This window comes from Contarinia nasturtii, unplaced genomic scaffold (genome assembly GCF_009176525.2).
Source record: "Contarinia nasturtii isolate CC-2019 unplaced genomic scaffold, AAFC_CNas_1.1 Cnas_scaffold_220, whole genome shotgun sequence".
NCBI lineage: Eukaryota > Metazoa > Arthropoda > Insecta > Diptera > Cecidomyiidae > Contarinia > Contarinia nasturtii.
In genome coordinates, this window is record NW_022197577.1 from 2,304,938 (window position 1) to 2,320,903 (window position 15,966).

At 34.6% G+C, this 15,966-nt stretch overlaps 2 protein-coding genes across 6 annotated transcripts in view; one reads left to right on the top strand and one right to left on the bottom strand.

Annotated features, from left to right (window-relative positions):
- The window catches only part of LOC116337173 (protein sickie), a 246,185-nt gene that overhangs the window by 121,360 nt on the left and 108,859 nt on the right, over window positions 1–15,966 (bottom strand). For 4 of the 5 annotated variants that reach the window (XM_031761547.1, XM_031761546.1, XM_031761549.1 and 1 more), the window contains one exon: window positions 5,908–6,078. In XM_031761547.1, the coding sequence (XP_031617407.1) occupies window positions 5,908–6,078 (171 nt within the window). Of the gene's footprint in view, window positions 1–5,907; window positions 6,079–13,472; window positions 13,566–15,966 lie in introns of those variants that run through there. The other variant, XM_031761548.1, reaches the window with a different exon arrangement.
- On the top strand, window positions 10,995–12,600 carry LOC116337179. Its single transcript, XM_031761562.1, has 7 exons — window positions 10,995–11,130; window positions 11,198–11,333; window positions 11,397–11,674; window positions 11,746–11,842; window positions 11,986–12,125; window positions 12,218–12,290; window positions 12,361–12,600. The coding sequence occupies exons 1-7, from the start codon at window positions 11,080–11,082 to the stop codon at window positions 12,519–12,521; spliced, it is 936 nt and encodes a 311-aa protein (XP_031617422.1). The 5' UTR covers window positions 10,995–11,079; the 3' UTR covers window positions 12,522–12,600.

Genomic DNA, 15,966 nt, shown 5'->3' on the forward strand with positions numbered 1-15,966 from the left:
TTTCGCTCAGCAAAATCGAGCTCACGTAATGTGAACGAACGAACGTTGAATTTCAATGCAATCAATGCAAATTTGATTTGAATGGGGTCTGTTTCATTTCATATTCTTCAGAGTGTTTGCGACATCATTTGAGTTCATCAGACAAAAAAACATGACAAATCGCACAGTCGCCGTTGACAACGATTATGCCCGGTCGTCAGTTTTTTTCATTCTTTCTTCGAAATCATCATTCTATTGTTTGTTTTCTTTTTCATTCAATGATTAAAATTCTACAAATTAAAGCGAACAGTACAGATAGTGAATGTCAAAAGTGATGAGAATACGCATTTTATGAACCTCGTTATGAACTCACTTCACGCAATTGAGTGAATGAAATGACGATTTGCCTTTTGTGTTGTTGTTTTGTTATTTAATAAAATATAAAATGAGTTATGGTTTTTAAACGAATATAAACGATTGTAAAATTGCCGATTTTGATAAACGAATTAATGCAAACCAAATGGTTCATGTGGGTACACACAAATAGCTAATAAAAACATATGGTTCACATCCAACATTGAGCACGCGTCGGTTTTTCGGGAACCAAAGTGGGAATCTTATTGATTGGGTTGCTGTTTGAAAAATACTGCATCGAGTCAATTGATTTGGAAACCAATCGGAAATATACATTTTATTGGTTTTACTTCTAACCGTAATTGCTATACTCTAATTCTGTCTCTCTTGCTCTTGCTCCTTCTCCCTAAGTCCGCATTTAATTCGATTCTCGAATTTAAACTCTTGAAATCAAAACAAAAACTTGATTCATTCTAGATCAGCCATAAATATGTAATTAAAATACCACAAAAACTGTAGCGCATCGTCGGTGGTGGTGGCGGTATCGTAAACAATTCCAAAACTATGACTAGTAACATCTATAAGTCTATTGTCGAAATAAAATTGCGGTTGTCTATATATAAGTTTGTGTATGGCGCATATGGATTCAACACACTCGAGAATATTATTATGTAACGATTTTTATCGTCGTGAATTGTTTATTCTCAACCGCGGCGAAACGCAAAAGTAGCATATTCGGCTTAAGTTCTATTGAGCAAACTTACTCGGAACCCATGAAAATCAATGGAATCATCGTCTAAGTCAAGAGTTTAGTGGCACGATGGCTATACTAAACTCTTGACTTCGACGAAAAACATGCTCAAAATGCAATTTAATTAACTTTAATCTTTGTGCGTTCAGTGTTTATGTACACAGTAGCGTCTCAGCGGAATGCCTTGGGAGAGTGCCGTTTTTCATATACATGCACAGTACATATACATGCGATGCAGTTCTAATAGTTGTTGTGACCCAAATATTTGTGTTTTTGTGGCAGATAACATTCAATGAGTGAAATTAGTAAATTATTGCGTCAACACATTGAACTGAAGGGCCAATCTGAATGAGAAGAAACAAACAATTTGTTGCTTCAAAACACAAATATCGATTGAGTAAAACGATGATAGAAAATTGAACGTTAGATTAAATAATTTATTGCATTGTGAGCAATGCGGCGAGATAAAGTTTTTGTGCTCTAAATCCAAGACCCGAAAAGTGAAATTTTTTTCGTGAAAAATTGCCATTGTTTTAATTAAAATGACTTTTTGTTTGCTAAAAATGTGGTGAACAGTAATAAATCATTTCGAGGTGCGGCAAGATGACGTTGTACTAAATACAATTAATAACATTTTGGTGTAAACATGATGATCGCGTAAGATATCGATGTTAAAAAACAACAACAATGCCAGTCAAAAAAAGTGCTCTTATTCATTGAACACCCGATTTTAACACATGACTGAGTTTGACTCTCTCTCGTTCGATTTTATGTTCTGTTTATTCGCTCGCTCGTTCGATTGCTCGATATATTTTACTACCTCAATTCACTTTTCGCCCATTAAACGGGCGAAATCGTTGCGGTTCTTTGGCCAATCTGCTACACAAAATCGGGTTTTTTATGCTTTTGTATTTAAAACGAATTACTTTATTTCGATAGCAATCTTGGTTGTGCGAATGACAAAAGCCAAACAGCTGATTCGGTCGTTGCTTTTGTTCGATTTCAAACCGCACCAATTGTGTGTATGACGTTTTATTCGCAAAGAAAATGAACAACGACAACGGAACAAAGTCATTTTAGAAAATCGACTGCACGTGCTTATACTCTGTATATTATTCACACAACAAAATTACATTTAAAGAAACAATTCAAATCGCGATAAATCAAATGAATGAGACGACATGCTACTGGGAATATGGAGGAGAAGGTATATAGAAAGTAGAAGCACACACACAAATATAATTAAAATTCGACACAACCAGTATCGACTGAAATAAACAAAAAAAGAAAAAGAAATACAATATTAACGGAATTCTATTTCTGTGTCGGTTTACTCTATCGTAGAAAAATGTGCGACGTTTTACTGCCTTATAGTAAAGTTACACAGTTGCTTTGTATTTATTACTTAATTTCCTATTTTATACGCTTTTGTTGGGAAATCGAAAAGTGTTTTAGTTATTGTGCTGAACTGGGTCGTTGCACACACTTTTCAACACATCAATACTTAGATGTTTGTGTGACTGCCTGACTGCCGTTCTACTCACAATCACTGTCAATGAACATTTTTCAAACATTTCAAACCGGAAGAGTTTTTGGTATAGAAAATTATTTACATTTTTCACGTTCGCATTTTACTTTAGCAAACTCTGTGCAAGGCGGTGCAAAGTGTGTCGGGTAAGCAATTGAGAATTATTGCAATTTTCGATGAAATCATTTTCTAGCCATTAACAACTGTTGTGACGGAATGACATAAATAGAACGGCCATAAATATTAATGCACGCGTGCTCACGACAAATTGCAAGAGTTTAGCGTAATTATATTATGCGAAATCGGTCCATAGTTTTTATTCATTTCAGTTTAAAAAAGTACACTGATTCGTATATGGCAGAAAATTGAACTAAAAATCATTACAAAATTCATTGTCGGTCAGAATTTCTGGGGGTAATTTTCTCGGGAGTGAATTTGAATAAAAAACCAAGAAAATCAAATAAAATGCCCGAACATCAGGGTGAGGTAAACGTTCCCTCTCCTGACTTATTATCTCATGGCTTACATTCTGAAACTACGCTTCATCCTTGAAATGCGTCTAACTTCTGTTTTTCACGGATAATTGAAATCCATTTGAAGCTACAGTAAAAAATCATGAGTGTCTTAATTTTTAACCGTCACCCCGACAAAAATATTTCAAAAGTTGAACTCTCGACATCGCTGCCACGAATCATTGCGACCATCAGTTTGAGATTTGTTCATTCATGCCACTGTAAATCAAGTTATTAAGTTGTCGTCTGTTGTGCGCTGACGCGCACGTTCATTTATTTTTATCTCTTTTTCAAAGTCTATTTTCAATCGTATTAGTCAGTTCTTTCGAAATAATCTGTTGCTGATTGATGTTGCAAATCATTTCCTGCAACATTAATTGATATTGGCAAAGAGATCTATATATTATTTAATAGGATTACATGGAGTGCAAATTGCAAAGTGAAATCTAAGTGGATTAATTACTGTCATTTTGCAACTGTAATAAAATAGCATCACATTGGCTGTCACCGCCACCACCCACACCTCCCCATGCATGTGCATGTGTGCTTTGTGAAAATTACACTTTAATTATATGGCTTGTTGTAAAATTAGCGACGGTAATTCGAGTTATCATCATCATCATCATCATAATATAAACTGTGCACATTAGCGGAAATTCAAAGCGATGGCGCGATGGTGATTGCGATATCGATGCGAATGGCATGGCAGATTATAATTACGAACAACAACGAAAAAAAATTAATAATGTGAATGAGCATGGTCGCAACAGTGATTCAGCTATTGAAAATGTGCAATCCATTCAAGTTATTTCCGTTAAACCGGTGCTCGATTCACATTTTTTGTTTGTATATTGCGAGAGAAAGAAAGAGAGAGAGGAACACTGCCATGAACCAGTTTCATTCAGTGCAATATGCACAACATTGTTTTATTTAAAGTAGCATACAAAATCGAAACCATATAGAACCAGCTGTTGTGCGAATGACTAACGCGTCGAATTTATCTCGACAAGCTCGATATATATGTTAGTTTTAATTAGTACACACTTTTTTCATCGTCGATTTTAGTGCAAGCAGTCAATCTCGTCTCGTTCGATAGCCGGCGTTGTTTTTTTTACTTCAACTTTTAGGGCGACAGCAACAAATTTTCGGTTAATGAAGCCAGTAGTGAAAAATGATGTAATGGATCCATAAAATCTAAATATAATCTATATCGGTGGAACCAATTGGTATGCGTTTTTAATGAATGCTCCGTCGACTCCGTTCACATGGATCAAGTGTGGTTTCAAAGTCGAAAATTCAGTGATGATAGATGAAAATGGCTCTATAAACGGGGCAAGGATGCCGATTTTTTTAAATCAGGTGATTTAATCAATATTTATCATGTTTCAAACATGTTTTGCATTTTTTAGATGATTTTATTAACTTTTCCCATGAACTCGTTTTTTGTTGTTCACATCGTTTGTTATTGTCGTTTCCCAAACATATACGCTCATTCCACTCGTCCATTGCGATGCATGAGTGTACAATGTACATGTATGTTATTTTTATGGCTTATTCATAGATTGAATTTTCACACTATATCGACTTTATATCCCGAGACTCGATTAAATTATGCGAGATATTAAACCTCCCGGTCAAACCAATCGCACTGCAAGCTCCAATCGCTTGAACCGCACACACACACACATTATAAAATTATTATCGAACATGCATTTCCCACATGACACTTTGGTCATCAGTGCATTGGCCATTTACGACATTTTATGAGCATAAATGTGCTTTATGAAAGAGAGAGCGAACGAGGCGCGCATCAATGGCGCTGACCGGATTTGAAGTGAATGTGTGTGTGTGTGTGTTTGTGGTTTTGCAGCACAGCAAAGTCATAAAAATGAATCACAACCCAAGTGCAATGGCCATTAAACTGTAAAACATTTTCTATATTATCCCAAACGGTTATGAAGTCATTATAATAAACGACACCAAAAATCCAGCTCTATCAATTTGAAAATCGGTTCCACCATAGAATAACAATGGCACAATGTTATTATATCTCAATGTATTTATGAATGAAAATACACTCATAAAAATCTATATTACATTCGCGTTATCATGAGGACGATCCCCTTTTGCTGGAGTGCACCGTAAAATGTGTATCAAAGGAGTGGTACGATGACGATACGAGATAGTTATAAAAGAAGATAATAATATGTATTTAACAGTGCATTAAATGGCCATTTTCCCTTAAACTTGATTTCAATCTCTGTTGCTCTTTCCTCCTTGGAGACCACTGAAGAAATGGCCATTTCACGCGATTCAAATGTGTGAGACTGCATTTTATGTCAAGTTCATAGCAACAGCATCGACACCATCAACTTTTCAATTTTTGATTTGATGGCATTAAGCCTCGGGTCAGCAACCAGCGACTTTGCAAATCAAAATGGTTCGACTGGATTATTATCGATTTATTATATGTATATTGTTAAAGCGAACCGAATTTACCGTCGTTGGCATTATGGAAATGCGATTACTATTATTCTCATTTACATGCAAAACCAATTTTACATTAACGTGAACCGAGATTAGATCGGAATTTAATTAACAACGGCACCGATTAAATTTAATTGTCGCCTTTTCATTATTAATTATGATGAAAGCACATCGACAGATATTAAATCACTTAACGTCCAAAAGCTGTCCATTTTAATGAGTTTATATAATAATCGATGTGTTGAGCGTTTATAAATTACGTGCGTGCGCGTGTGTTAAAAATATTTGGTACTCACCATTTGCTGCTGTGTTTTTGGTTTTCGAATTAAATCAGACACTTTGACCGATGTCACCCCTTCGACGACATCAGCCAACAATAAACCATCACAGCAATCCGATTGCAAGTTGGTGACACGTCTTTTTGACTTAACTCTTTCGAGATAGTGATTGGCCCAGTTGGTGTACACCTAAAAATAGACAAAGACAGACAGAAACAAATGGTTTTTAGTTCTTTTCGTTCAATTGAAATGCTACACATGTCAAGTGATAAAATGATTTCAGCAACTCTACACAATGTATTAAATATATTTATGTGTGTGTATTTTCAGACGGAAATCGTTCTATTTATAGTAGTAGTCAGCCACACTTTTAGACATTGTGTCAACAACACATCTCCTCAGATGATGAAAAAAAAAACAATTAATTTTGTTGAACAAGTTGTTTGAAACAAAAAAAAATCAATGCTTCAATGTAATATAACAAACGCTGAAATAATATTGTATATATAAAATTCACATTTGGTGTTTTTACAACTTTGTTGTTGTTCGAAAAAAAATGATTACATATGTTTTGGGCTTGGAAAAAAAAGGATTTGTAAATACATCATTGAAACATAACAAGCTGAGGCTGACAGCTTGCTCATCAAGCCAGTCAACCGAAAAACATATAATTGAGAGGATCATCGTAAACACTTATCGTTGATGTGCAAAAATGCATTTTGATGATAAAACTTTAACAGCGATTGTGTTTATGATAGGCCATAATACATAAATTCATGGGTATTCTACGTGAATGAACCATCAGACCATCGGCTATTTTTGGTGCCGACTCTCCAAAATTACTCGATGCTGAACATCGTAAAAACCAAACACCATTGAAAACGATTAATTGTGTATCGATTAGTGAAGCATGTTCAAGGCGTACAAAAAATACAAATATGGTCGACAAGGAACTGGAACCGAATGAAACTACAAACGATGTTTATACATTCGAAAGACCTCAAAAATCATAGAAGAACGCAAACAATTGTACAACGTATTTGATGAATATATTTGTTTGTTTTCCTGACATAAAAACACAACGACGCTCCCAATAAATAAACAAGACGAAATTCAGTCAAACAAAGACCCTTCTGATGAAACATTCACTTTATTTACTTTTCCATTGTTCGAAATCATCATATTTCGGAGCCAAACATAGATATTTCGATGCCATTGCAAATATGCTGTTTGAGGGTGCACAGCATGAATATATCACTTTCAAAGAACGTGAGAGAATTTTCGATTTGTCAAAAGACTATATATAGATGTTTTGATGAAATATCAATTTTCATCATTTCCCGGTTCCAGAAACAATAGCAAACGTAATGCACAATGACACAACTGTGATGTGTTGTACAGTGTGACAGAAGTATGTGGATGATAAAGTCAGCACTTTGTCAAAACCAAAAGAGAAAAACTAAATATTGGAAAAGTAATATCAATAATTCATGTTCTCGAGGATGCAAGGCATTTCGATGTACGCACAATATTGACACCTATACCATGTACCACCCATGTTTCTATGGTAATAAACGTTTCATATCCATTTCATCATCCCCGCCAATATATTTTCCATCCATATGATGTGACCCAAAAATTCTTTAATATCACTTCATTCTTGCAATCACATTTATTTTCAGTTTACAGCTTTTGAAATATTGTAATGCTACACCATATTGGGGAAAGTGTAGATTTTTGTATCCAAATAAGATCGATCGTCCACTCTGATACTAAATTTGGAAATTTTAATATAAAAAATGGGAATGGTTCGAAAAAAGGGACCTGCTCTATTTCAAATTTTGAAGTTCCATTGAAAATGGCACTTCTTCCATTGATAAAAAATGTTAAAAGCTATTCAAAAATTCGAACAAAACACTAAATATTTCGCGCTGCTCCAATTATTGCCTATTCAGTTCATGGTAATAAACGTTTCGTTATTATTTCATTTAACCACCCCACAGTATGCAAACATTTTGTTGTGTATCGATCGTCGCGACCCAACATTCTTCCGTGTACGTCGCCTTATATATTCTATTTCAAACTTGCTGGCCCAGAATTTAAATGGTTTTTCTATAAGAAATGCCTATATAAAATAAATTTAAAAAAACTCAAGTGACACGATGTTTTTTCTGTACGTGTCCCTCTCCCTTTTTTCATTTTTTCATAACGACATGTATTCCGAAACAGAACATTTAGTTTCAATGCTTCGCTTGTTGCCGAAGTGTTTATATAAACACGTGTAATGGAATGCTGGATTTCGACATGTTGAAGTATCTCATAATGGCACTTGATTCATTTACATCTTTATTAAAAACGAATTTCGACAAAAAAAGACAATTTAAAAGTAGAAAACAAACTGATTGTCCATTCTAATTGCCCATGTCAGTTATTATTTGGGCATTATTTTGATGGTTTCAATTTTCTCTCCGGGCTCTCGTCTTTTTGTCATCATTTTTATTAGTATTGTTGTTCTTTGTCTACGCTCGAAACGACTGTGCGTGTGTTTACTGAGAATAAAGACAATATTTACAAAATAAACAAAATCTCTGCGCTGCTCAAATGGAATGCTATCATCATAAATTGTGAAATGGATTTTCTCTTGCGATAGAAACAAAGCCTGTGTGCTGTGTTGTGCGGTGAAAATGCGCATCTTTGCCAATCATCTAAGATCAGTACGGTTGTTATATCAACCAAAAATTACCGTTTTTTTCAGTAAAAAAGGAAAATGCTCCAACGTTACCTTCCGTGGAATGTTGGCGATGGATATTTTATATATTAAAAGGAGCTTTACCGTGCATTATGCCAAAATAAAAAATGTTTGTGTTATTATTTTCAAATTGGGGGTCAATAACACTGACATTCCGCATACCGTATTTTATTATTATTATTTCAAAGGATGGTATTTGAACGAGACACATCAAAAATTTACGCATTCATATCCACTCTATTTCCCCTTCTCTCCCTTACTTCAATTCGCATGATTTCGTTGACCCGAAATGTTGGGTTTTTCTTTATTGAAATTGACTCAAAATGGCTTGATTCACTGTCATTTTCATCGGCCAAAGTATTTTTGCTCGTTTTTTTTTGATGCGGTGGCTTTAAAGTGGGAAATGCACCTAATTCGTGAATATTTATGATAATAAAGCGATAATGTTGATATAAACTAATAAAATACGGTTCTAAGCTCATTTTTCGTCATTCCAGCAACATTAAAAATGTTGCAGCGATAATAATGCGTGGCTCGTATTGACGACGCACACAATCCATGAGCTTAAAATATTCATGACATGGTGTGGGAGTGTTTGTATGACGACAAATAGAAAAAGTGTCTCCATTGAAGAAGCAGCTTTGCAGTTGATTTTTCATTTGTATGCCAGAGCCGAGCTCATGGTAATCAATGTCAAACAGAGCGAAATGGCACGATTTCTGTGCTTTCTGAGATGAAAAAAAAAGCCTGCAGAAAAAGACAAGGCAATTCAAACTTGAGTCTATCGTTTGTGCTTCGTTCGTACCATATATTAGGTTCATTTTTAATGCGGCCGCTCGATATCGATCTCTCTTCCCTGTGCATAGTTCTTTTCGTCATCGTTGTTATTGTCACTCGAAGTCGAATGCGAATCGTGCTCATTCGCAAAACGTATACATTCAAAGTGGGGGGCGAAGAGAGCGATTCAATGCCAATTTAAGTACATTATGGAATTATGGATTATTCATGTGTGCTGATGTTTTGTGTACGTGTTGATATTGATGTTGTTGCGTCTAATGTCGGAGAGATTTTCATTCGCCATGTCGCATTTTGCCTCAATACGACATTTTCTGCATTGCCGTCGCAAACAGAATGAATGAATCAATGAAAAAAATAGAAGAATAAACGTTAAATCGGAAGAAAACAACGATTCGAACGAGAAAAAAGAAAAAATTAGCTACCGTGATACCATACACATTGAATGATGCGGGAGGGCGTTCATATTAGAAAAAATAGGATTTTCTTTTCGTTTGCAAATTGACGGGGAACAGACGATAGACAGCTCAAAAAAATTGTGAAAATCGTGTCGCATGAAGATGAAAGAGCTTGATTTGTATGTTGTTGCTAATATCACTGACAGATTTTACTGTTTTTTGCAGTAGTATATGCATCGCACACAGAGTGTGAGAAGAAAACATTTGCTTTGAAATCCATTCTAGATCCTTTTGCATTTCCATTTAATTTTCCTCCATGTAAACGCCATTGATTGCCCTCAATCTTATCGAATGAACATTTCTACTCTTCGATATTGATTTATCTCATGTCACTTTGTGTTAAAAGTGAAACGAATTAGATTAGAGTCGATTATTTCACCAGTTCATTTTAAAACGTTATTCATGAGCTAAATTCTTCCATTTATGAATGTTGTACGGTTCAGACAGCAAACATCGATGAAACTTCTCAACTCACATTCCAATTTTCCATGTCGCATTAGAGAACTAACAACGCAAATTATTCATCAAGTTTAATTTCGATATCACTGTTTGTATGAATTAATAAAATTCAAAATAATTATAATTATTCATACTAAAGTGAAAGGTTTTTATCAAATATTTTTGGAATTTTTTCAATGGAACAGACAGAGAGCCACAGAGAGAAAATCGTATTGTAAATATATTTTCCACGAACCCACTCAATGGCTTTGGTTGTTTCCCTACTTACGAGAGTATTTGGATTTCTTTTACATTTACGCATCGTATCAATAATTTTCACTTATAATATGAGAAGATAAAACAACACGTGGAAAAACAGTAGTCACGAATTAATTTTTTTTTAAAAGTCTATAACAGAAAGATCTGTTTTATCTGGTAAAATTCCATTTGTATATTTTTCAGAATTCTTTTGTTTGATAACGCAATATTAAGCAAAATACTTTTCAAAAAATTCAACTCGTGTCAATTTTTTTTACGTGTTGGCAATAATCGAATGACGTTCAGATATTTTCAGTGTTAGTTTTGAATTTCTGAGTTCATGTTTTTTCTCCATCTTTGAAACAAGTGAATACTTGTACTCTATAGCAAAATTCATAATTTGAAGGAGTATAAATGGGGCTAGAAATAAAATGTAGAATTCAAACTTATTTCAAACTCTGAATTGTTCGGTTGATTTTTTAACCTCGTGAAATGAAATTCAAAAGTATATTCTGCTTTTGCTTAGCTCTTCTACCATCAATAGTAAGTCCTTATCTTGGCCCATTATGAATTCTCGTTGATTAATCAAGAAATTTGAGTATTTCTCTAGATCCATGGCGAATTCCGCAAGGAAACCATCGAGCTTTTGGATAGAATTGCCACAAGTGGCGGCAATATCAGTAGCGTATTCCAACCATCAGTAAATGGATTTCTTGGCAGTGGAATGTCTGGCGTTGTGTACAAAGGTTAGTTAAACCGTTAAATAACAAGACAAGGCGTCTCACGTAAATTTGAATCCAATCGAACAGGTGTATTGATTAAAACCAATGCAACCGTAGCGATGAAATTCATTCCAGATGCTGACGAAGTAGTTGCTGATGCCGAATTTGCGAGCTACCGTACTCTGGGTGCTTATGGCAACAGATCCAGAAACATAGAGGCATATGGAGTTCCAAAACTTCATTACTACGGTAAATGGAATGGTTCTACACTCTTGGGCATTTCATTACTTGATTCGGAATTTGCAAAAAGAAGAGTGAGAGCTCGACTGACTGTAGGTGATTTTTTGATTTTATTTCGAGAGTTGGTGAGTTTTCTATTTATCAAAAAAAATATATTTGAAAGACACGTTATCGAATTTTAATTTTCTTAAAACAGGTGAGAATATCAAAATATATACACAGTCGTGGCATTTGTCACGGAGACCTTCATACGGACAATATAATGTTTCGTAATAACCAAGGATTTGTCATTGGTGAGCGAATAATTCTTCTTTTTAAATAAGAATCTTTTATAATACAATGGAAGAAAAATCAAATTAGCTATGGTTTTGGTCGTTTTTTTTTCTTCAAAAAATTCAACGATTTTTGTGTTTAACAAATTTCTTTTAAAATTTAGATTATGAGGGTTCCACCAATAAAAAAGACGACCCCGAAGAATTCGTTCTTGACGCACAACGAGATTGGAGGAAATTTCTTTCCGATATCTCTCCATTGTTTGGTATTCGAATTAATTGGGCTTCCTCAAGAAATCCCATTGTTAGTACTACATTGTTATGTACATCGGTGTTTGGTTCGATTTTTACTTATCATTGGCATTTAATTAATATCATTTTTGTAATTTTGGGCAGAATCTATACAAAAATATCCAACCAGAAGGCTTGAAGAGAGTTTTTTTGGAATTTATCAAGACAGCATACGTAGGTGAGTTTCTCACATTCATAATAGAAAATCCAATTTAAAAATGATAAAACGCTTTAAACGAATGTTGCAGATAGGGAACTGAATTACGATAAAGTGTACAGAATTATCAATCAAGAAATCGCAAAGTACTTTGGACGTAGACCAGCTTTGGTTTCATGGCTAACACCCGACCAACAGCGTGAGGCGATTGCCGTTCAGATACCACCCATTGAATCTATACTTTTTCAATAATTTCAATTTTTTTGTTTTTTTTTTTTGTCATTTTTGCTTTTGAGTCTTAAAATAAACTGTCAGCATTGATTCGATTGCATGTTTTTTTCGTTTTTTTACTTATTTTTCGTCACAAAATAGACAGTTGAAAAAATCGTGTCGCATAAAGATGAAAGAGCTTGATTTGTATGTTGTTGCTGAAGAAAACATTTGCTTTGAAATCCATTCTAGATCCTTTTGCATTTCCATTTAATTTTCCTCCATGTAAACGCCATTGATTGCCCTCAATCTTATCGAATGAACATTTCTACTCTTCGATATTGATTTATCTCATGTCACTTTGTGTTAAAAGTGAAACGAATTAGATTAGAGTCGATTATTTCACCATTTTAAAACGTTATTCATGAGCTAAATTCTTCCATTTATAAATGTTGTACAGTTCAAACAGCAAACATCGACGAACCTTTCTTGTCATTTCACATTCCAATTTTCCACGTTGCATTAGAGAGCTAACAAGGCAAATTATTCATCAAGTTTAATTTCCATATCGCTGAAATGGAATTTTGCTACAAATAGGGCATGCTTATCTGATGCACAAACAATTTGCTCATTTTTGTACTCGTATCCGTATCTGTTGAGCATTTTATTATTTCATAATCGATGTTTTTATGATATTTTCACATTTTAACTCGGCTCTACATTCATGCAAACATACACAACAGTCCTATTAAAATAATAATAGCATTTCCGACTGAAATGTACGTTTTCTCCGTTTGAAATGGGAAAATAACACCATACAATGCCCCCTGTCTCATCGCAAATGGCAATTTATTTACTAATTCAAAAATTATTGCTTTTGCCATCGAATTGTTTCGATTTTCCCGTGTAATATTCATATTTGCAATCCACTTGTCAATCAGTTTATTTAGAGCTACACGATGCTTAAACTACATAAGTATCAATAATTCGAACCTGTGCCAAGTTTTCATATCCGAACGAAATGTCATCGTTCGATCCTTGTCCGCTGACGCATTTGCCCAGCATGATTCGATGTCACACTTGAATCGATAATTCACTTGAACAAATCACACGAAAATTATGTCATTCGCCAAAAAATTGTTTGCAAATCACTTTTTGCACCTCATTTGATGATGCTACACATAAAACTCAACCAAAATGCTACTCCATTTAATCCGTTTGATGTTCTTTTTTTCTCTTCTCTCGTTTCGTTCAAAAAATGAATATTCACCGTTTGATGTTGATGAACTTCACTGTAAGTTTGTGTGTTTGTGTGATGCTGGTACCGTGTTTGCGTCACGTTTTTTTACGCGTTGTTGTTATTGTATTGAATTATTTCATTGCAGTTGAATCGTTTAAAATCGCCACTTGAATTTAAAGTAACACAAAGACGTATTTGAAATCAGGTATGAGCACGCAGATGTTCATCAGACCGAATCGACATCAAAGACAGTATTTACTTCCTCTATTCATGCTAATTGCATTTTCACCGAATTTTCTTCGGAAAGGCATAAAGGAAAATGTTGGATAAATTTTTTTTTTCTCTCAAGCTATGAAATCGTATATCGACCGCGCATTCATTTATAAGAACTGGCTGTAGCCAATTTTAGGTTGTGTTTCATTGCTGTTTGTTCTCTTTTTTTCTGCCTTTATGTTCTTTTGAAATGATGACTTTAGTGCACCACAAATAATATCCACATTGTCAGCACGTTACAGATTTGTTTTTTCTTTCTTTCTTGTTTCATGTTTTGTTTCATAAGAGTGAAAAGCATTAGCTCAAGTGCTTTATTTATCAAGTCCTCAAAAGTTCCTTTTTTTGCTTTCACTAGCTGCGTCAAGCAAGAGAAATTGTGGAACGAGACTGAATCAAATCAAAAACGACAAATTTCGAAGAAAAGCGACACCGCAATTTAATGGGAATGTATGGTTGAAATGTGACTTTTGCGTGCTGCGGTTACATTCATCATTCTGATGTGTAGACAGTGCAAACAACACTTCTTGAATTGAAATTGTGTTTTTTTTTGTTGATTTTCTTGGTTGTTCCATTCGTTTCATCGCTTTTGCTATATGCGCCTTGATATGCGCGCTTACATTTAAAACGCAAAATTCTATCAGTTGAGTATTATTCATGACGTTGACGATTTATTTTGTTTTGACGGTGAAATTGCGATGCAAATGCTTCAAACAAAATAATTATTTCGATTCAGTTTTTATCTTTATCATGAGGTCGTTTGACACGTTTGCGTCTTTTTCTTTCCACATTTCTTTCTGTGTTGTGAATGTCGCGCGCGAAAGACAAACAAAGGAAACGAAATACCGCAAAATGTTGAAGTAAATAAATCATCAAAAATTACATCACGAAAATGATTCTTTTCAATGTTTCAAATGCCATATCGACTATTGCGAAATCACGACGGGGGAATCGGTTTTCATTAGTTTCACTGTCATTGTGCTTTCTTTTCTTGAAAATAAAGAGAATAGCATATCTTTTAAAAATAGCTACAGAAATGTGATGCTGTTTGTGGAAATTTATGGTCTTTTGAGTACGCAGCCCAAGCGACAGACGGCATATGAATTAGCATCATTACAACGCTGACAACACCGAACAACGTTCATCAAAATTTATTGTTGGCTCGCCCAAAACAGAGGAAACACCAAGAAATAGTTTTATTTTTTCGGGATCGTGCGCGCATTTTTCCGAAACACTACCACATTTCTCTATCTTTATCTATATAAATGCCAAACGGAAAAATGTTGGCTCGGTATGCAAGTGTTCGAAATCGGATTTGCGCGCTCGAAATCTATTTTTGTCGCTTTAATTGATTATGTATTTTTTTTTGTCTTTTGTGCCCTGCTTTATGAATACGTTTTATGCTTCTGATTTTATGTGCGTTGCGAGAAATGGAGCGCTCGATTCAATCCATTAATTACTTTTAAAGAGCCGGGCGACAGATCTCGTTCAAACCGATTTTTATCAGACTTTGATGTGTTTAGAAGCGGAAAATTTGCACAAGTTTTTTTGGTTTTCGATATGGTCGAATCAATGGTAGCACCTAAAGTCTGACTACGGAAATTCATTTTGATAAAACATTTTATATGTGTATCGATTATATTTGTACGGGATGTAGTGACATGCTCATTATATTGCAGGTTCATTGAACTAAAGTTTACACCAGCTTATAACGAAAATGCAAGAAAACATGGATATACTGTATTTCGCCGCGATTATGTAAAGCCATAATTCATTCGAGAAAGAGAAAAAAAATGCCAACACAAATCAGTTCAGTGTTCAAGTGGCGAATGTGAAGCACATGTTGACTCGAAAAAAAAACGACTGAAATTATGTGTGTATGTAGTATGTGTGCACTGTGCACCAATGTAATGAAATGTGCGTAAGGATGAAGACGGCATATAAAAAGAAGAGAATATAATACAACGCGGTGATCAT